We start from the raw sequence: 21567 nt of genomic DNA, 5'->3' as shown, positions 1-21567 counted from the left end.
CCCCGAGACAGAAGCTGGGCCCCGAGACAGAAGCTGGGCCCCGAGACAGAAGCTGGGCCCCGAGACTGAAGCTGGGCCCCGAGACAGAAGCTGGGCCCCGAGACAGAAACTGGGCCCCGAGACAGAAGCTGGGCCCCGAGACAGAAACTGGGCCCCGAGACAGAAACTGGGCCCCGAGACTGAAGCTGGGCCCCGAGACAGAAGCTGGGCCCCGAGACAGAAGCTGGGCCCCGAGACAGAAGCTGGGCCCCGAGACAGAAGCTGGGCCCCGAGACAGAAGCTGGGCCCCGAGACAGAAACTGGGCCCACAGACTGAAACTGGGCCCACAGACTGAAACTGGGCCCAGAGACAGAAGCTGGGTCCCGAGACAGAAGCTGGGCCCCGAGACAGAAGCTGGGCCCCGAGACTGAAGCTGGGCCCCGAGACTGAAGCTGGGCCCCGAGACTGAAGCTGGGCCCCGAGACTGAAGCTGGGCCCAGAGACTGAAGCTGGGCCCCGAGACAGAAGCTGGGCCCAGAGACAGAAACTGGGCCCCGAGACAGAAGCTGGGCCCCGAGACTGAAGCTGGGCCCCGAGACAGAAGCTGGGCCCCGAGACAGAAGCTGGGCCCCGAGACAGAAGCTGGGCCCCGAGACTGAAGCTGGGCCCCGAGACAGAAGCTGGGCCCCGAGACAGAAACTGGGCCCCGAGACAGAAGCTGGGCCCCGAGACAGAAACTGGGCCCCGAGACAGAAACTGGGCCCCGAGACTGAAGCTGGGCCCCGAGACAGAAGCTGGGCCCCGAGACAGAAGCTGGGCCCCGAGACAGAAGCTGGGCCCCGAGACAGAAGCTGGGCCCCGAGACAGAAGCTGGGCCCCGAGACAGAAACTGGGCCCACAGACTGAAACTGGGCCCACAGACTGAAACTGGGCCCAGAGACAGAAGCTGGGTCCCGAGACAGAAGCTGGGCCCCGAGACAGAAGCTGGGCCCCGAGACAGAAGCTGGGCCCCGAGACAGAAGCTGGGCCCCGAGACAGAAGCTGGGCCCCGAGACAGAAGCTGGGCCCCGAGACAGAAACTGGGCCCCGAGACAGAAACTGGGCCCCGAGACAGAAGCTGGGCCCCAAGACAGAAGCTGGGCCCAGAGACAGAAGCTGGGCCCCGAGACTGAAGCTGGGCCCAGAGACAGAAGCTGGGCCCAGAGACAGAAGCTGGGCCCAGAGACAGAAGCTGGGCCCAGAGACAGAAGCTGGGCCCCGAGACAGAAGCTGGGCCCCGAGACAGAAGCTGGGCCCCGAGACTGAAGCTGGGCCCCGAGACAGAAGCTGGGCCCCGAGACAGAAGCTGGGCCCAGAGACTGAAACTGGGCCCCGAGACAGAAGCTGGGCCCCGAGACTGAAGCTGGGCCCCGAGACAGAAGCTGGGCCCCGAGACAGAAGCTGGGCCCAGAGACTGAAACTGGGCCCAGAGACAGAAGCTGGGCCCCGAGACTGAAGCTGGGCCCCGAGACAGAAGCTGGGCCCCGAGACAGAAGCTGGGCCCCGAGACAGAAGCTGGGCCCCGAGACAGAAAGCTGGGCCCCGAGACAGAAACTGGGCCCCGAGACAGAAGCTGGGCCCCGAGACAGAAGCTGGGCCCTGAGACAGAAACTGGGCCCCGAGACAGAAGCTGGGCCCCGAGACAGAAACTGCATCCTCAGAAGTTTCTGGATCTCTGGAAGCTTTCAGAACATTTTTGTTTTTGCACCATTTCTGACTTATTTATAGATTAAAAAAAGGAAAGAGAGAAGTTCTGAACACTGGCAGCCTTTCATCTCCAACTCTCACCCCGACCCGAATTCCATCTAAAAAAAAAAAAAAACTAAAAAAAGAAAAACCCTGGGATGGGGAAATATGTGCGCATGCGCGTTCTGCGATTAAAGCAGCTGTGTCAAACTGCAACGGCAGCGGAAGTGAGCAGAATCAGCCTTCAAAATAAGACATAAGACATTTTTGTACATAAATGATGTTAGACGCAATGTTTTGGAGCTGTAACAATAAACAAAAAGCAGATAGAAGTAAATAGTGCTGATGAACAAACAATATGCACATATGGGATTAAAGATATGCTATTTGGCCAGTATGTAAAAACAACAATTTACAGAAGGACAATGAAAAAGAAAAAGAAAACACAGTTGACTAGAAAAGGTTGACTTAAATTAAATTAAAGTACCAAAGATTTCCCCCTTTTGGCTTTTATCTCAGTGCACTGAAACGGTGAAGGTTCTTATGTAACACTGAAATAAATCAGGCTTTAATAAACAACTTGTGAGTTACAGTGAGCGAGCTAAATTTAGCTTTTCCCCTCCACCAACAAAAGCTGTTTTTTTTTTTAATATATCTGACGTATCCTATAAATGAGTTTCTGAAGTCACCGAGTATCGTTAAAAGCTTTACGTCACATTTATGGGCGAATATACTTTCTCTTCTCAGTTCAGAATGTGACAGCAAATTAAAGATCTTTATTATATTATATTGACTCCCTGGTTAACAAGTAATCTGGACTTTGGAAATGGTTACATATCATGTTTTTTGCCTGATTAAAGATTGACTTGTTTGGAAAATACGAGGGCTGGGCGAGTTAACTCGTTATTATCGAGTTAAACCATTAATTATTTAACGCAGATAAATATTTTATCGCGCATTAACGCAGGTTTTCTTTATTTTTATTTAAAAAAGGGGGGCTTTTGTGCCTTTAATGGATAGTTAAAGTTATTGTCTTCTCAGCGTAGTAGTTCCAGTCTAAAATATCACTTAAAGGCAAAACACACAACTGATAGCAGCAAGTCATTCAAGGAAACAGACAGTGGAGCGAGGCTTCTACATAAAAACTACAGAAAGATGCTGATGTTAAAAGTGTGTTTGCACAACAAATGTTATGGCACTTTCATTCATATGGCAGCACATTTAAAATAAAGCTAAATGCTAAAAGCTACACACTACTTTTGGATTCATTTTTGGATTCTGCGTACAAATGAGATTAATCAGGGAAATCATGTGATTAATTAGATTAAACATTTTAATCGTTGCCCAGCCCTAGAAAATACATTGATTTATCACAGATACTGAGTGCCAGTTACAGACCTAAAAAAAAGTATAATTCAAAATAGGACTTTATGCATCACGTTTAGGGTATTTTCTGTTTTCACCTGAACCCGGAATGTCCAAAGTCGGTCCTTGAGGGCCGCTGTCCTGCAGGTTTTAGATGTGTCCCTGCTTCAACACACCTGATTCAGATCAAGACATCATTAACAGGCTTGTACAGAACAGAAAGAGATCCATTTCATCTGAATCAGGTGTGTTGAAGCAGGGAAAACACCTAAAACCTGCAGGACAGCGGCCCTCCAGGACCGACTTTGGACATCCCTGACCCAAACCGGTCTTTGGAGGAGCTGTGACGGCGGGGGTTTATTCTGAAAGGTAAACCGGAAACGTGTGTGAACACAGAGTCTGAGTAGTGGCAGGCTGCTGGACCACAGGCAGCGGCAGTAGATGCTGTCCCATCACCAGATCCCACCCAACGGGGCTGCAGCGCACCGCTCCTCCGGCACCGACATCATGACTCCCGGATTCAGCACCGCAGTCTGAGCCCCACACAGGACCGCGACCCACGGACCAGGAGATATACGCACGCACACGAAACAAGCGCGCGCACACACCGGTAACCTCCACGAATATCGCAGCGACCCGCAGCCAGAGACACGGGAACGCCGAACTAGGCGAACTCCACCGCGCCGCGGAGCTGCGCTTTTTTTCCGCTGCGGAGACGCGTCCCGCAACAGAAACTGCTCCGCGCGAGTCATCTCCAGCCAAAAAGGATGTCATCGTCGGGCAAGGACACCAACAGCGGGCATTACGCCAACTATGTGGGACCGTACCGCCTGGAGAAGACGCTGGGCAAAGGACAGACAGGTTAGTGAAAGCCCCCCGTTTAAAAAGCTCCCTGACGCGCGCGCGGTGCCGTCAGGACCCCCGCTCAGCATCACCGCACCTGCCGCGCTGACGCGCCAGCTTTTTAACATGTTGTGTGAGGTCAGAGGGAGGCGGAGGAATCCCTCATGGATGCGGAGGGTTGTGGTGACTGCGGGGAGAGATGGTGGTGGTGTTAGTGGTGATGGTGTTAGAGGTGGTGGTGTTAATGGTGGTGGTAGTGCGCCTTTAATCCTTGTTGTCAGGCAGAGAGAGCTGGGTGATAATGGGCCCTTCTGATTTTTCTTGTCTCTAATTCCGTTGTAGCATCCATCTGTCACATGGGCCTCTGCAGAGAGGCAGAGTGATGCTGCACCGTCCACCCTGCACACACACTCAGTTTGTAGGTTCACACACACACACACACACACGCTAACGCAGTGTGCTGCAGCTTCTGTGCTGCATTGACTCCAGTTCTTCTGGACCTCTTCTCGGTGGCTCCAGGAGCCCGGCTGGCTTTACGTAATGATGCTGGTGCAGAGGCCCAGCCGGTCCCGCGTGTGTACCAGGTAACGCTGTTGTTAAGAAGCAAGTCGCCTCATGAGTCATTCTGTTTCTGGAACGCCGGCTCCTGTGTTGCATCTCTTTAGAAAAGGAAGGAAAAAGTCTCTCAGGCCGGGTTTTGCGACGGGCATCTTGATTTTTAAAGTGGGACCATCCGGTGTTCCTTAGCTGCAGAGGAGATTAATCAGCAGAGAAGCCCCTCGGCCGGCTGTGACTCTCTGAAGTCGTGGGGCTCAGGCCACTGTTTCCTCTTTTGGACGCCTCGCCATCTGTGGTCGCACGCAGCCAGAAATGATCCAGGTTTCTCCCTGCGCTTCCAGCAGGTAGACGTGACTCACCGCTCTGCTGCCTCAGTGGGGGGAAAATCCACAGCCGGCCAGTTTGCTCTTTGCCACAGTCGGATTGTAAAAGCCCTGCACGGTCGGCTTTAATCATGCAGCTGTGCTATTATCTCTGTGTTCTTCAGCAGAGAGAACTAAAGGTCTGTTTCCAAACATAAGTCCACTGCAGGCCGCTAACAGGCATCTCTCTGCAGCTGCTGATCAGTCCGACTCTAAAAGTGTCTTAAAAAGTCTTCTGGATGCAGGTGTGAAACATCTAGCTAAGCTGTGCTTTCATTCCCCCCCAAAAAGTCTTAAATTGTCATAAAAAACAGCCATAAAAAGTTGAACTAATCATACGTGTATTTATAGCAGACAGTTTAAAGCAGGAAGTCCAAAGTCGGTCCTGGAGGGCCGCCGTCCTGCAGGTTTAGATGTTGCCCTGCTTCTGCACACCTGATTCAGATCAGTGCATCATTAACAGGCTGCTGCAGAATTTAACAATCTGTTGAAGAGATCCATTTCATCTGAATCAGGTGTGTTGAAGCAGGGAAACCTCTAAAACCTGCAGGACAGCGGCTCTCCAGGATCCCTGGTTTAAAGGGTAGAAAAGGTAGGAACCTTTTAATTGATGAAAAGTGCAGAACTTCTGTTATATTTCTCCAAACTTGAGGAAAACACCAGCAGTGTTCTCTTTAAAGTGCAGAAAAACCAGGCTGCAGTGTGGAGCTCTGCTTATTTATCATCTGACGGGATGTTTTTTAAAGAAACTTGGCTCTGAATCCGTCCATGTAGGCTTTCATTCCCCTTCCATTGCAGGCCGATAACAGGCATCTATCGACTAAAAGAAAAAGATCCACCTCTGAAAGTGTCTTAAAAAGTCTTCTGGATGTGTCGTCTGCAGGTGTGAAACATCATGCCAAGCACTGCTTTCATCCCCCCCCCCAAAAAGTCTTAAATTGTCATTAAAAAACAGCCGTTTATAGCATTCAGTTTAACGGGAATTAAAGGTAGGAACCTTTTAATTGATGAAAAGTGCAGAACTTCTGTTATATTTCTCCAAACTTGAAGAAAACACCAGCGGTGTTCTCTTTAAAGTGCAGAAAAACCAGGCTGCAGTGTGGAGCTCTGCTTATTTATCATCTGACGGGATGTTTAGCTCTGAATCCGTCTTCTGTTGTTCAAACCGGCACATTTCCAGCGAGGAATTAAAACAGGAACCCGTTATCTGACTGTTGCCATCTCAAGTGCAAATTGGCCCCACTGGGGGATAATTAGGAGCGCTGCACAGGTTGTTGGAGGTTGATTTTAGAGAATGAGCTGCTCCCTGATCCACATACTTCTGTCAGCTGACAGCAGCTGCTGACCAGTTGCACCAGCATGACGTTTGGGATAATGAAGGAGTCAAAGCTGAGCTGTATGTTGATTAAAACGTCTGATCATCCATTACATCACATTTACATTACAGACGCTTTTACCCAAAGCGACTTACAATAAGTGTGTTCCACATCGGTAGGCAAAAGAACTTCAGGTCACAAGAAATCATAAGTGCATTTCCTTCCAAAAGCAAACAGCTAAGAGCAGAACTAGTGCGAGAGTAAGTGCAGTAAGTCAGGTACCGAGACAAATGGGGAAAAAAGACAATTTAGGAAACAAATAAGTGCGTAAGGACGTAACAGGTGAAGTCCTCAGAGGGCGGATCAGGGTGGTGTTTCCTGCAGAGATGGGTTAATCCATGTTTCTTTCTTTCTCTGTCTCACATTTTAACTACTGATTTTATCTATTGTTCTTATTTCTTTCTTTTTTGTTTAAAATTGAAATCATGCTTTTTATTTCTACTGTTTTAATGTCTCTGTAAAGCACTTTGTATCGCCCTGTAGTTGAATTGTGCCGTACAAACTGCCTTTACACACATCTGGAGCTGGATGTTTCCTTTTTTCTCTTTACACACATCTGGAGCTGGATGTTTCCTTTCTTTCTCTTTACACACATCTGGAGCTGGATGTTTCCTTCTTTCTCTTTACACACATCTGGAGCTGGATGTTTCCTTCTTTCTCTTTACACACAGCTGGAGCTGGATGTTTCCTTCTTTCTCTTTACACACAGCTGGAGCTGGATGTTTCCTTCTCTTTACACACATCTGGAGCTGGATGTTTCCTTCTTTCTCTTTACACACATCTGGAGCTGGATGTTTCCTTTCTTTCTCTTTTGCACACATCTGGAGCTGGATGTTTCCTTCCTTCTCTTTACACACATCTGGAGCTGGATGTTTCCTTCCTTCTCTTTACACACATCTGGAGCTGGATGTTTCCTGGTCTCAGAATCTCTCAGCATCTCTCAGCCTCCAGCGCTGCAGTTGTGTGCCCTTACTGAGCGACTGCCTGAGTGTTTACAGCCGTGAAGAGATTTAGGAGTGTGTGCAGAACTGTGTGTGTGTGTTCTTGATGTGATGGAGCGGCTGCAGTGCAGGCTGAAGATGGGGATGGTTTTGCTTGTTAGCTGGGATTGCTTGCTGAGGGCTTTTCGTAGCGTTCCTAAGCTCTGGTGCTGAGCTGGCAGACAGGGATATCCGTATATCATTAAACCTCCCACACAAGTGCAGGGCCGGCCCACGTTCTGTGTGTTTGTGTGGGAAACACTGGCTGTCTGTGAGGCAGCACCAACGCTCGGCTTCTTCTTCAGATGCTTCAGATGCTACGAGACATTTCTGATGTGATATTTCCATCATTCCTTAGATGATGGAGACAACAACTTGTCTCCATCACGTCATCTCTGCTGACCATTTATGTGGCATAACTGACTGATTAAAGTGTGTTAATATAGTTGTGTAACCGGTATGAAACCTCTGCGTTGTGTTAAAGGGATAGTTCGCCTCATTTGACATGAAGCTGTATGACATCCCATATCAGCAACATCATTTCTGAACATCTTCTTACCCCCTGCTGCGTCCTGTGAGCAGAGTTCCAGCCTCGTTTTGGTGTTGATGAAGGTAGTCCGGCTAGTTGGCTGGGGTTTAATAAATAAAGCGTTTTGCTTCTCAAAACAATATGCGTTCCAAAGAGTAATACATTTGCATCACAAAATGGTTCTCCAGGAAAAAGTCAGACCTCACAATCTCTTGGCCCTATTTTCTCTCCCTTCGTATCACTGCCTGCTGTGCAGACCGAAGTGCAGACCGAGCAGCAAACACTGTAACAGGCGCGGCTGTCGGCAGGCGGCAGCAGGCAGTGATACGAAGGGAGAGAAAATAGGGCCAAGAGATTGTGAGGTCTGACTTTTTCCTGGAGAACTATTTTGTGATGCAAATGTATTACTCTGTTGAACGCATATTGTTCTGAGAAGCAAAACGCTTTATTTTTTAAACCCCAGCCAACTAGCCGGACTACCTTCATCAACACCAAAACGAGGCTGGAACTCTGCTCACAGGACGCAGCAGGGGGTAAGAAGATGTTCAGAAATGATGTTGCTGATATGGGATGTCATACAGCTTCATGTCAAAAGAGGCGAACTGTCCATTTAAGGCTTGTACGAATGGAGACCACACCGCTGCTCTTTCGAAGGTCTTTATTTTCCTCAACCTTTCCTCACCGAACATGAGAAAAAAAAAAAGAGCGCCGCGATTACAATGACACAAACATTAGCACAAATAAGTAAAACATGGAGCATACCTGACGAATTAAAAATGCCAAGAATAAAAGACAAAATGGAGCTCACCTTCCTTTCCATCAAAAAAAAGAGGAAGAGTTTAGGCGGGATCGTGTCTTTTTTGTAGCGGATGTTGCTCCCCCATAAAAGAATGTACAGAAAAGCAAAAGTTCCACCTGACTAGTCTTATAAATGTCAGGTTAAAAACAATCATTTTGTGGAATTATAAACAAGCCAAATGAACCCGTGTTGCACTCGCACACACAAAGGCCGACCTGAAAAGCTTTAAAAATAAAGTTTGATTCGGAGGTCAAATGAAGAACTAATCAGCAGCAGCATCCTGCGTCTCAGAACGAGCACCACCATCACAGTTTGGACACGATATCTTTTTACTTTATCTTTTCGGAACATTAAAAGCCCAAACAAACAACCGCTCAGTTGATTCAAGAATTACACTGGAAAAAATGCCCCTCCAAAAATAAGTAAAAAAACAACAAATAAAAGACGTTTTTGCTTGAAATAAGCAAAAAAAATCTGCCAATGGAACTAGTGAAAATTGGCTTGTCAAGATTTCATGAAATAAAATGTGATATTTAGGACTTGAGATAAAAGTGATCTTGAAATTAGCTTAAAAAGCTTGTTTCATGTGATATGTGACTCAAAACAATTTGTTTTCAAAACATTTAACAAGAGATTCCAGATGTATTGTCTTCAAACAAGTCCCTATATCTGGCTGAAATAGTACTTGTTAGGCAGTTGTGTCTTATATTAAGTGTAATGAGATATTTTAACTAGAAATGAGACAAATATACTTGGTTTATAAAGATCTTTGGCCATTGTTTTCCTTTGCTTTCCCAAAGCTCTATACTTTATGTAAAACGTTGCTTTCCCTGCAGTCATCTCTACGTTTTTCACCCAAAAGAGAGAAAAAGACAACATCTGCAGACCGGAGTGATGCAAAGTGGCTGCAACTCCGTTTTCTGGGTTTTAACTTGTGGGACCAGCTGGAGCTTCTGAGTGAAACTGTTTTCTGGGTTTTCAAACTTCCCACTCTGATGGATTCTTCTCTTGTGGCCCCGGTTTTGAGCCCGCAGCTGGAACAATGCCGTCATGGTGTGTGTGCTGGTCGGAGCTGAAAGGCGAGAGGCTGTGCTGACTCTGAACAATTAGTCGGTTTGTTTTCATGTGTGTGTGGGATGCTGAAGTAGCTTTTTTTTTTTTTTTTCTACACTGGTTTCCCAGGCTCCATGCTGTGCGCTCATTTTCCAAATGTTGGCCAACAGTTAGGATGGTTGTCATGGTTTCATCTCTCTTCCAGTGACAATGGCCTCTGTTTTCCTTCTTGGTGCTCACTGCACGGCTGCAGGCTGATAATCTTTTCCTCTCTCTTTCCAATCTGCTTTGCACCGAGAGCTAACTGTTCACACAAACATTTTTTTGTGCAGTTGAGACATTTTTCCTTCCACGTGTCCTTAAATTTGCCTCCGAGTTATTTTACAGATTTAAAGATTCAGCTATTATGCATTGGTATATATTTTTTTTACTCGGGCTGGGCGAGTTCCAATCTAATTTTATTTATAAAGCACTTTAAAACAACCTCAGTTGACCAAAGTGCTGTACAGAAAAATAAAAACAAAGAAATTAAATGAATAAATTAAAGGACATACAACATCTATATGAATTAAATCAATAATAATACTAAAATAAAAACAAAACAAAAAACGAGTTAACTCGTTATTATAGCTATAATTATTTAACTCTGATAAATATTTTATCGCGCATTAACGCAGGTTTTTTTTTTTTTTTTCAATAATTTTTTGGGGCTCTTGTGCCTTTAATGGATGGGAAAGTTCAGAGAGACAGGAAGCAGGGAGCAGAGAGAGGGGGAACGACACGCAGCACAGGGCCGTCTGATGCAGGACTCAAACTGGGTTTTTATTTTGGCTTTTATTATTGTAAAAGTCTGTTGCTCACAGGCTTTTATTTTGTAAAAGTCTGCTGCTCACAGGCTTTTATTTTGTAAAAGTCTGCTGCTCACAGGCTTTTATTTTGTAAAAGTCTGCTGCTCACAGGCTTTTATTTTGTAAAAGTCTGCTGCTCACAGGCTTTTATTTTGTAAAAGTCTGTTGCTGTCTGCTGTGGAACAGGAAAAGAAAGTAATCGGCGGATCCACCAAACATGGAGAAGGGTACGGAACTTTTACTCGGCCATTTTCATGTTAAAGTTCTTCCAGACGGCGGAGTCGACAGAACCAAAGTCATCTGTAAACACTGCCAAGTTGAATTGTCTTCTCAGCGTAGTAGTTCCAGTCTAAAATATCACTTAAAGGCAAAACACACAACTGATAGCAGCAAGTCATTCAAGGAAACAGACAGTGGAGCGAGGCTTCTACATAAAAACTACAGAAAGATGCTGATGTGATTAAGTGTGTGATTAATTCGATTAAGCATTTTAATCGTTGCCCAGCCCTAATTTTTACATTTGTACGTTAATATTTTGGCTCCTTAGATTCTACAAAATAAATTCCTTCTAACACACAGTAGCTGCCATAAAGAAATGTTTACTCCGATACCTGCAAAAAGCAAAGTCTCATCACTTTCTTTTCATTAAGCGACTCAAAAAGTGTTGAAAGGGCTCATAACCCTGCAATATCTGCAACAATAATACCAAGTATTTGTTGTTTTTGAAGTGAAACGCGTCACTTTAAATAGTCCTCGGCTCATTTTGGAGCTCTCAGTGTACTGTGACATCTGTAAAAACAGCCCATAAAGTGTGAGATCATACCAAATGGGTCGAAAAACTGCCCATAATTTTACCCAAACTGATTTAAGGGCAAAACTACACCATCTCAGCATTTATTTATTGAGCCAAAATGAAGATATCTGAGCTTCATGATTACAGAGAACACTACATTTATAATAAACTGTAGTTTAACTTTAATATTCCTTCTTACACTGTGTTGTACTGTCCTCTGTGAGTGAAAGAGTTGCTGATAACCAACCCTTATGTGCTGTAACTCCCCTCCAAACAGCAGAACTGTGGAATACTGGGAGCTTTCACGCTAATGTGTCTCCTGACCTCCTTCGTTCGAGTCTCGTCCTTTCACCCTGGCTCCTCTCCCCTGGAAGCCTCCTTCTCTCTTCATCCCCTCAAAGTGCATTCCAGGGACAGGAAGATGGCGTGTGATGGTGAAGGTTTCTGGGTCATCACAGGAGAAAAGACTCGAGGAAGCATGAGTTAGTGCGCTGAGAGCGGAAGGTCGGAGTGATAGGAAACGGACGACTATTTGGTCTTTCTCTGTTCAGATGGGGAGGAAAAAACCACCACCTGCTCACATCTGCTGCATAAAACATGAAGTCGGTGTACCAAGATCAAATCTATTTATATAGCACATTTCATGTACAAAACAATTCAAAGTGCTTTACATAAAATAAAAGCATTGCAGCAGGGAGTGGAAGAAGCATTAAAATACATAAAAGAATATAAAGAGAAACAAATAAAATCATTTAAATGAATTTAAAAACAAGCAACAGTCCAGATAAGTTCAAAGATATCGTGCAGATTTCATGCATAGACACATGAGAACAGAAATGTCTTTAACCTGGATTTAAAAATGTCTCCATTTGGTGAAAGTTTAATCTCCACTGGCAGTTTGTTCCACTTATTTGCAGCATAACAGCTAAATGCTGCTTCTCCATGTTTAGTCTGGACTCTGGACTGGACCAGCTGACCTGAGTCCTTGGATCTAAGAGCTCTGCTGGCTTTATATTCTCTGAACACATCACAGATTGTAAACCATCAGCAGGCTTTTAAAATCTATTCTGTGACTGACTGGAAGCCAGAGTAAAGATTTTAAAGCTGCTGTGATGTGTTCAGATCTCTTAGTCCGGGTTAAAACTCCAGCAGCAGCGTTCTGGATGAGCTGCAGATGTTTAATGCTCTTTGTGGGAAGTCCAGTTAAAAGAGCGTTACAGTGATGGAGATAAATATTTTATCGCGCATTAACGCAGGTTTTATTATTTATTTTATTCTGTAAAAGTCTGTTGCTCACAGGCTTTTATTTTGTAAAAGTCTGTTGCTCACAGGCTTTTATTTTGTAAAAGTCTGTTGCTGTCTGCTGTGGAACAGGAAAAGAAAGTAATCGGCGGATCCACCAAACATGGCGAAGGGTACGGAACTTTTACTCGGCCATTTTCATTTTAAAGTTCTTCCAGACGGCGGAGTCGACAGAACCAAAGTCATCTGTAAACACTGCCAAGTTGAATTGTCTTCTCAGCGTAGTAGTTCCAGTCTAAAATATCACTTAAAGGCAAAACACACAACTGATAGCAGCAAGTCATTCAAGGAAACAGACAGTGGAGCGAGGCTTCTACATAAAAACTACAGAAAGATGCTGATGTTAAAAGTGTGTTTGCACAACAAATGTTATGGCACTTTCATTCATATGGCAGCACATTTAAAATAAAGCTAAATGCTAAAAGCTATACACTACTTTTGGATTCATTTTTGGATTTTGCGTACAAATGCGATTAATCGTGATTAATCAGGGAAATCATGTGATTAATTAGATAAAAAAATTTAATAGTTGCCCAGCTCTACTTTTTACATTCGTACGTTAATACGTTTGGCTCCTTGGATTCTACAAAAAGAATATTGAATTGTTGCTCAGATAGAAAACCACTCGGACAAAATAAATTCCTTCTAACACACAGTAGCTGCCATAAAGAAATGTTTACTCCGATACCTGCAAAAAGCAAAGTCTCATCACTTTCTTTTCATTAAGCGACTCAAAAAGTGTTGAAAGGGCTCATAACCCTGCAATATCTGCAACAATAATACCAAGTATTTGTTGTTTTTGAAGTGAAACGCGTCACTTTAAATAGTCCTCGGCTCATTTTGGAGCTCTCGGTGTACTGTGACATCTGTAAAAACAGCCCATAAAGTGTGAGATCATACCAAATGGGTCGAAAACCTGCCCTTATGTGAACCTTAATTAGATTAAAAATTTTAATCGTTGCCCAGCCCTAGAAAAGATATATACGGATCATTTAAAGGCATCAAAATCCTGCGATTCTGAGGGTAACGCCATCAGAATCACGAGCTCCATTTTTTTATTGGTCTATGACCTGTTGGAGAGGGATGTGTCCCAGTTGGGTTATAATGAAAGTGTCGCGTTATTGACGTGGAACATCCTAAAGATGCTCGGGCCCAGCAGAGGAGTGCATGTGTGTGTGGTGGTGTGTGGTGGGGGTGGTGTAGGCAGCAGGGACAGCCCCAGCACAGATGGCTGCCTTTAGGTGGGTGAAATACAGCTTCATTATCAGCAGGTTGCAGGTGGGAACGCTCCCATCGCTCTCATGGTATATGCATGCATATGTGCACACCCATGGGTGTAAGTGAGCCGATGTGCTTTCTGCAGGGTCGTCACCGCGTTGTGTTGGAGCTCTGCTTCATTATGCCGCATTGAATTTAAAACCACGCACACTCGATTGTTGCTGCAAACGGATGAAGATGAAACATCCGAGACAAAAAGCTCCGAATGCAATATGTTATTCAAACGTTAAAGAAAAACGATGTGGGCAGGAGGGATTTCAACACAGTTGTATCGTGTAGCTCAGGAACTTCACATGTGGACGGTGTTTTTGCTCCATTGTGGATGGATCGATGCTTCGTGTCTACTGGCTGCACAGATGTTCATAACGTTGTGTTTGAAGCTGGCTGAAACCCTTCTGAGTGGTTAGTACCTTAAAGGGACAGTTCGCCTCTTCTGACATGAAGCTGTGTGACATCCCATATCAGCAACATCATTTCTGAACATCTTCTGACCCCCTGCTGCGTCCTGTGAGCAGAGTTCCAGCCTCGTTTTGGTGTTGATGAAGGTAGTCCGGCTAGTTGGCTGGGGTTTAAAAAATAAAGCGTTTTGCTTCTCAGAACAATATGCGTTCAACAGAGTAATACATTTGCATCACAAAATGGTTCTCCAGGAAAAAGTCAGACCTCACAATTGCTTGGTGCCATTTTCTCTCCGGCTAGCGCCATGTATAAAATATATTTTGTAAAGATATATTGTATTTTTATAATATTTAAAAAATACATTTTAAAATATATTTTATAAAATATGTATTTTTATGCTATTTTACAAAAAATATATTTTTATAATATTTTATAAAATATATTTATTATAATAAAATATAATCATGATACATATAATTATTATTATGAAATAATATTTTAATATTATTTATTACATTATAAAAAGTATTAAATAATAAATAAACAATAAATAGTTTATTAAATAATAAATTGAATTTGTATCACTGCCTGCTGTGTAGACCGAAGCGCAGACCGAGCAGCAAACACCGTAACAGGCGCGGCTGTCGGCAGGCGGCAGCAGGCAGTGATACGAAGGGAGAGAAAGTAGGGCCAAGAGATTGTGAGGTCTGACTTTTTCCTGGAGAACCATTTTGTGATGCAAATGTATTACTCTGTTGAACGCATATTGTTTTGAGAAGCAAAACGCTTTATTTTTTAAACCCCAGCCAACTAGCCGGACTACCTTCATCAGCACCAAAACGAGGCTGGAACTCTGCTCACAGGACGCAGCAGGGGGTAAGAAGATGTTCAGAAATGATGTTGCTGATATGGGATGTCATGCAGCTTCATGTCAAAAGAGGCGAACTGTCCCTTTAAGGTACTAACCACTCAGAATCCTTTCACTGCAAGTTAAGGAAACATCCTCATCAGTTTAACTGCACCACAAACTTGACCTTTGACCTTTGATTATGGTCTGCGTGCCAGTTAAAGGTAACACTGACAGTGTTGGCCCCGCTGGTGCCTTGCTCAGTGGCCGCTCCGCTGGGTTTTATTATTTTTTTTTTCTGTCCGAGCTGAACTTCGTCTTTCAAACAACTCTGAAAAAAACAGAATAGTTGCAACAACGAGTGTGCTCTGAGCAGAAGGGGGGGGGGGGGCAGGACGCTGCTGGCAGACAAAAGGGCTGCTGGGAGTTTTTTTTTTTTTAAATTATGGCCAGTGTCAAACACCCCTCATTCTCCTCCTCCTTCCCCCTTTTCTACACTCTACATCCCTTTGGCTTGCCTCTCATTTTCCCTCTAATTCACCTTCCCGGCTGAGAGCGTGGTTACCATGGAAACCGGGGGAATGCTCTCCTCTGTTGCTGGTTGGCGGTATCCTCACGCTATGTCAGCCCCAGAAGGGGGGAGGTGGGCATTGTGCCGGAGCCATTAAACAATGACTGGGGAAACTACCCCCCGCTGCTGCCTTCTCCTCACATCGCTCACGTACTCCACACCCCCCTCCTCTCCTCCTGCTCCTCCTCGGCTTCTCTCCGAGGTTGTCGGGCTGACGCTCCACTCTATCTCTGAATCCCCCGCCGCTTGAATGAGTCATTACGGTGAGGCAGTGAGATTTCCATCTTCAGAGCCCAGCTAATGCCTCTCCGTCCACCAGACTGCCCACGGCTTTATCTCACAGGGCAGATTGAATCTAATGCACCTTTATTTACCTCTGTGGGAGCAATTAAAAGCCCCCGGGGCAGTTGTACATAAGCAACACGGACAAGTTAAAGATAGATGAATGAAATTTTAAGGCCAACTCGCTCGGATGCTGTTTTTAGAACTCTTGTTGTTGTGTTGGGAAACAGGAAGTCTGTTTGTTGTGTCCACAGCTGGATGGAGAACCTCATGTTTATTGTATTATAAACTTAAGTCGCTTTGGATAAAAGCGTCTGCAAAATGACCGTAATGTAATGTAATGTTTGTCTCCGGCTCTCACACACATCAGGATGAAGTCCTCATCAGTTCCAGGGTTGCCTTGAGCTCGCAGCTCGTCTCAGATCAGTTTAGTTTGTCGTCATCTCGCCTGTTGGCAGTTTTTTTTTTTCTTTAAACCTGTATTTATTGGTTTTTCATGTTAAAATAATAATAATTAAATTAATTAAATAAAAATTTAAATAATAATCCAACAATTTAAACATCCAAAACAAATGGCAGTAAAGAAAATAATAATTAAATGATTAAACCGCAGTAATTAGTCAGCAAATTGCTGTGCAATGAATATGAAATAATGAAAATAAATAAGTAAATAAACACATATATAAATAATGATAATAAAAAATAATAGTAATAAATAAATAAAGTATTCAAAATGTAGGTTACAGCTTGCACTCCCAACGACAAATTAAATAATTTTAATTATCTCATTCTCCCTCCCTCATCAGTTCCAGGCTTGCCTTGAGCTCGCAGCTCGTCTCAGATTAGTTTAGTTTGTCGTCATCTCGCCTGTTGGCTGTCAGTCATTATCAAACCTCATTGTGCAACTTAGCAGACGGCTGCTTTTTTTCTTCTAATTTTTTTTTAAACATATATTTATTTGTTTTTCATGTTAATATAACAACATCCAACAATTTAAACATCCAAAACAAATGGCAGTAAAGAAAATAATAATTAAATGATTAAAAAATATGCATTAAACCGCAGTAATTAGTCAGCTAATTACTGTGCAATGAATATGAAAAAATGAAAATAATAAAAATAAATAAGTAAATAAACACATATATGAATAATAATGATAATAAATTTTTTAAAAAGTATTCAAAATGTAGGTTACAGCTTGCACTCCCAACAACAAATGAAATAATTTTCATTATCTCATTCTCCCTCCCTCAACAGAAATATCCTCCAAATATAAAATTCAGAAGCCCTCTTTCTAACAACATAGGTCAGTTTCTCAAGAGCCGTAAAGCAGCGAAGGAAAAGCAGTACGACTCTTACAGCTGGAGATCCAGCGCGCTCCGATTAAAAGACTAATTATTCCTGCTAAAGTTTGCAACCTGTGGAGACTGCCCTCGTTCATTTGCCTGATTCCTCAGATTCCCCCGTCTCCTAAGGTCGCATCCTTCTCCTACTAATCCTGCTACTCATACTAACTTTTTGAGTTAGTATGCGAGTTTGAGTAAGCGAGAACTCCCCAACTACCCAAGATGCAACGTAACGTGACGTCGCCGATCGTCATTTCCTGTCAAAACGGCAGTTTCAAGCTAGCTACAACGAGGGTAGGTTCACTTCCTGTTTTCAAAACAAAAGCACCAATTGTATGGTAATGGCTTTCCCTATGATAAAAGGCAACGGGTATTTTATTTTGTGAAAATAACCGGAAGTGGGTTGCTCACTGCGGCTAGCTTTAGTAGCGCCGAATTCGTGGGAACAAAATTGTAAACAGCCGGTATTTTGTCAGGTTTTCAACACGTTGGGGATCTAAACGACTACTTTCTCACCTGAAAATGTTTCAAATGTTGCTAAAGTTTACAGAGTTTAGAGCTTAAGAGAAATCAGCTTCAGGCCGGCTGATTTCAGCTCAGGCAGGAGCGCAATGCATTGTGGGTAAACGCTCTGCATACTGTCTGATTGATGACCATGTAGTATGGAAGGATGCGGTTTCGAACACAGCCCGGGACTCTCAGCAGGGTTCGTGTCAGCAGGCTGAAACCAGTTCTGACCTTCTTCTCTGCACATCTGTCCCAGATCCTCCTCCCATCTCACACGTCTGCAGACAGAGGAGTAATTTCTCTTTTCTCCGGGGACTCTGCTCCACTCTCACGGCTCCATTAACTCTGCTGTATGTACAGACTCATGTCCTGAATTTGTCTCCAGTCAATTATGTTTATTGTGCGGTAGGTAGAGTTTTAATCAACTCCTGCGGCGCGCCCGCATAGCTTTAGAATATTAAGTGCTGCTGATGTTTTGTTGTTGGCTGTTAATTTTCAGAGCACTGCTCACGTTAGACCACGTTTCCCCCTGCTGCGATGGCTCCACTTGGCTTTAAAATAGAATATCGAGCACGTTTAATGCAGTGTCGGCGCTGTCTGCGTGGATCAGCCAGAGGGAAATGAGCTTTTTGGGGTCCTGCTGGGCTCCATCAGTCCCAATCACCAACACTTGAGCGTGATTGTAACACCTGTTAAGGAAGAGATGCTGGGCGACTCCCTGGGGTACAGTTAGCCATCCACCGACATCACCAGCCCTTAAAAAAAGCAGCTGTATTTAACGTCACAGCGTAAGAAACCGCTCAGGTAACGGCTTAGTTTTCCAATGAGCTGGATAACTTAGGAGTCGAGTAAAAGCTCAATATTTTACTCTTTCTGCTCGTCTTTAGTTTGACTTGATTAGAAAGGGAATCCTCATAAGTGGACGGAGCCTTTGAATTTAAAAGACGATGTGCATGTCCTGAATGATTTCAGTTTATCAACCAAGAAGAAGGAGCAGCAGCTCCTGCTCATATGATTAATGCTGAGAAATGTTCTGCTGAATTTAGCACCGAGCTCCGGCTGCTGAAAGTTATCCACCACCTTTAAAGGTCCATGAGCAGCAGAAAGAAGTCGTGTTTCAGGGTTTCGGGGCCTGAGCTGAACACATTCTGGTGTTTTTATGTTGGGGAACTGCTCTTCAAAATGAAGCCAGATAAAGTTGCTCTGAGATTTTATTTTTCCAGGAATCCCTCGTTGCTGTAAACGGGATCGGCCGAATCTGATCACCTTTTAACTAGGGCTGGGCAACGATTAGAATTTTTAATGTAATTAATTATGGGATTTTCTCTGATTAATCACATTTGTACGCAAAATCCAAAAATGAATCCAAAAGTAGTGTATAACTTTTAGCATTTAGCTTTATTTTAAATGTGCTGCCATATGAATGAAAGTGCCATAACATTTGTTGTGCAAACACACTTTTAACATCAGCATCTTTCTGTAGTTTTTATGTAGAAGCCTCGCTCCACTGTCTGTTTCCTTGAATGACTTGCTGCTATCAGTTGTGTGTTTTGCCTTTAAGTGATATTTTAGACTGGAACTACTACGCTGAGAAGACAATTCAACTTGGCTGTAAATGCAGGAGTTTTTTTTAAACATTTATTTTGAAATACGTGCTTTTATGTTGAAACCAGTAAAACAGGAAGTAGCGCCGGTTAGCTCCGTTAGCTTCACACAGAGACCGAGGAGCGCCTGTAGCGGTGATGTTAGCTGCTAGTTTCTCTTTATTTTATTCCTCCATGCTTGGTGGTGTTTGCTGTAACTGTGTGAATGTGATGCAGAGGAGAAGTGGAAGTTAAAGAATCCTAGTTCTGACCCTGCAGATTGCCTCTGGGGAATGACTGCCGCTGGTTGAGAAGCAGCTAAAGTGGCCAGTATTACTTTGATTATTTATTGGTACCAGCGACAATCCTAAGAATGCTATTTCTTTAATGATTACAACAACTAATGTCGTCTTTTACTTTGTTTACTCGAACATTTAGTTCTACGGTGTTGATGTGGCGTTAATAAACATCTGTGAGAAGAACCGGAGTCTCGCATCCAATCAATGAGCGGCATATCGGCAGAGTTTACAGATGACTTTGGTTCTGTCGACTCCGCCGTCTGGAAGAACTTTAAAATGAAAATGGCCGAGTAAAAGTTCCGTACCCTTCTCCATGTTTGGTGGATCCGCCGATTACTTTCTTTTCCTGTTCCACAGCAGCAGACTTTTACAGAATAAAACCTGCATTAATGCGCAATAAAATATTTATCGACGTTAAATAATTAACTAGTTAACGCGATAATAACGAGGTAACTCGCCCAGCCCTACTTTTAACACATAGCATTATATACTAATTTAACCGTTTCTTACCATGATTTAACCGCTGATGGGCAACATGTGCATCGTGTGAAATAAGTAACACCATTTCAGATAAGAATTAGAATAAAAGGTAAATATACATCATGCTCCGTCAGCCATAAATGAGAAAAAAATAGAGCATTGATCACATATTTCTGATTGGTATCAAACGATACTGATCAATAACTGGTTGCTCAGAGCAGTAGAAGCCCTGGACTCTCCTCTTTAATCCAGTCCCTCTTCCTGTCACGTCTGATAGCCCAACTTCACATCCTGCCATATTCAACAGAGACCAATTTAAAGCCTCAATCAATAGCTGGTAATCAAACAGGAATGGGTTATGGCTCCAGATAAGCCCCCGATGAACCCACAGCGCTCTTCCCTTAGCCAAAAACTTAATGAAATTGAGCATAAATCCCCCTTCTCCCTCTCTCTCTCTCTCTCTCTCTCACTAAAACTCTCTTTCATCCTCTTCCAAAAGCAATCTGGACTTTTCCCCTGAGTCAGCACTCCCAGTGTCCAGGAGTGAAGCAGGGCGAAATTATCATTTGAAGAGCTGCTTACTCCCCTCTCTCTGATCCGGGCCTAGTGTCCACGCTTGAATCTTACTTCATCCCGTAGTAAAATGAAGTTTGAGGTATCTCATAATAGATAAACTCTCCTCCCTGCGTTCTCCTAAAACCCCTGACTGCTGCACGACGGGATGGCCGAGCGCCTCTGCTATCAGGCGATTTCACGGCAAAGAGGACACGGTCACGGATGGAAAGTCCTCTTAGGCCCAAAACCTAATGAGCTTTTTCAATTTTGCCCATTAGCATTACCCATGAGCGCAGGGGGACAAACTGTGGCACGGCGCTTCTTCCACCTTTTCCTCTTTCGCATCCTCTCGATTTAGCGGACCACACAGATGGTCCAGCCTCAGCATGATCCCCCTCCTGCCTCAGAAGAGTCGAGGAGCAGAGCAGCGGCGCCGCCTGGAGCCGCAGCCACGGTGAAACCTCCAATCATGTGGCATAATCAGATTAAGGGGCGTGAGAAACACCATTACAGCCACTTTACTGGGAGCTCTGGCAGGTACTGCTGCTCCCAGGCTTGTGTGTCGGTTTTAAATGACCCGATACATCTTCATAGGAGCAATTCCTGAATGGTTGGTTGGTTAGTGAAAGTTCGCCGTGTGGTTGGTTAGTGAAAGTTCGCCGTGTGGTTGGTTAGTGAAAGTTCGCCGTGTGGTTGGTTAGTGAAAGTTCGCCGTGTGGTTGGTTAGTGAAAGTTCGCCGTGTGGTTGGTTAGTGAAAGTTCGCCGTGTGGTTGGTTAAGGAAAGTTTGTGGTGTGGTTGGTTAAGGAAAATTCGTGGTGTGGTTGGTTAATGACAGTTTGTGGTGTGGTTGGTTAAGGAAAGTTTGTCGTGTGGTTGGTTGGTTAGTGAAAGTTCGTCTTGTGGTG

At 44.2% G+C, this 21567-nt stretch overlaps 1 protein-coding gene across 7 annotated transcripts in view; it reads left to right on the top strand.

Moving 5' to 3' along the window:
- The first annotated feature begins 3752 nt into the window (after positions 1-3752).
- Positions 3753-21567, top strand: part of LOC142382341 (serine/threonine-protein kinase BRSK2-like) — a 215356-nt gene continuing 197541 nt past the window's right edge. For all 7 annotated transcript variants that reach the window (XM_075468128.1, XM_075468092.1, XM_075468119.1 and 4 more), the window contains exon 1: positions 3753-3931. In XM_075468128.1, coding sequence (XP_075324243.1) covers positions 3838-3931 — 94 coding nt within the window. In that variant the 5' untranslated portion in view covers positions 3753-3837. The remainder of the gene's footprint in view (positions 3932-21567) is intronic.

This window comes from Odontesthes bonariensis, chromosome 1 (assembly GCF_027942865.1).
Source record: "Odontesthes bonariensis isolate fOdoBon6 chromosome 1, fOdoBon6.hap1, whole genome shotgun sequence".
Taxonomy (NCBI): Eukaryota; Metazoa; Chordata; class Actinopteri; order Atheriniformes; family Atherinopsidae; genus Odontesthes; species Odontesthes bonariensis.
This window is presented reverse-complemented; position numbering and strand designations above follow the sequence as displayed.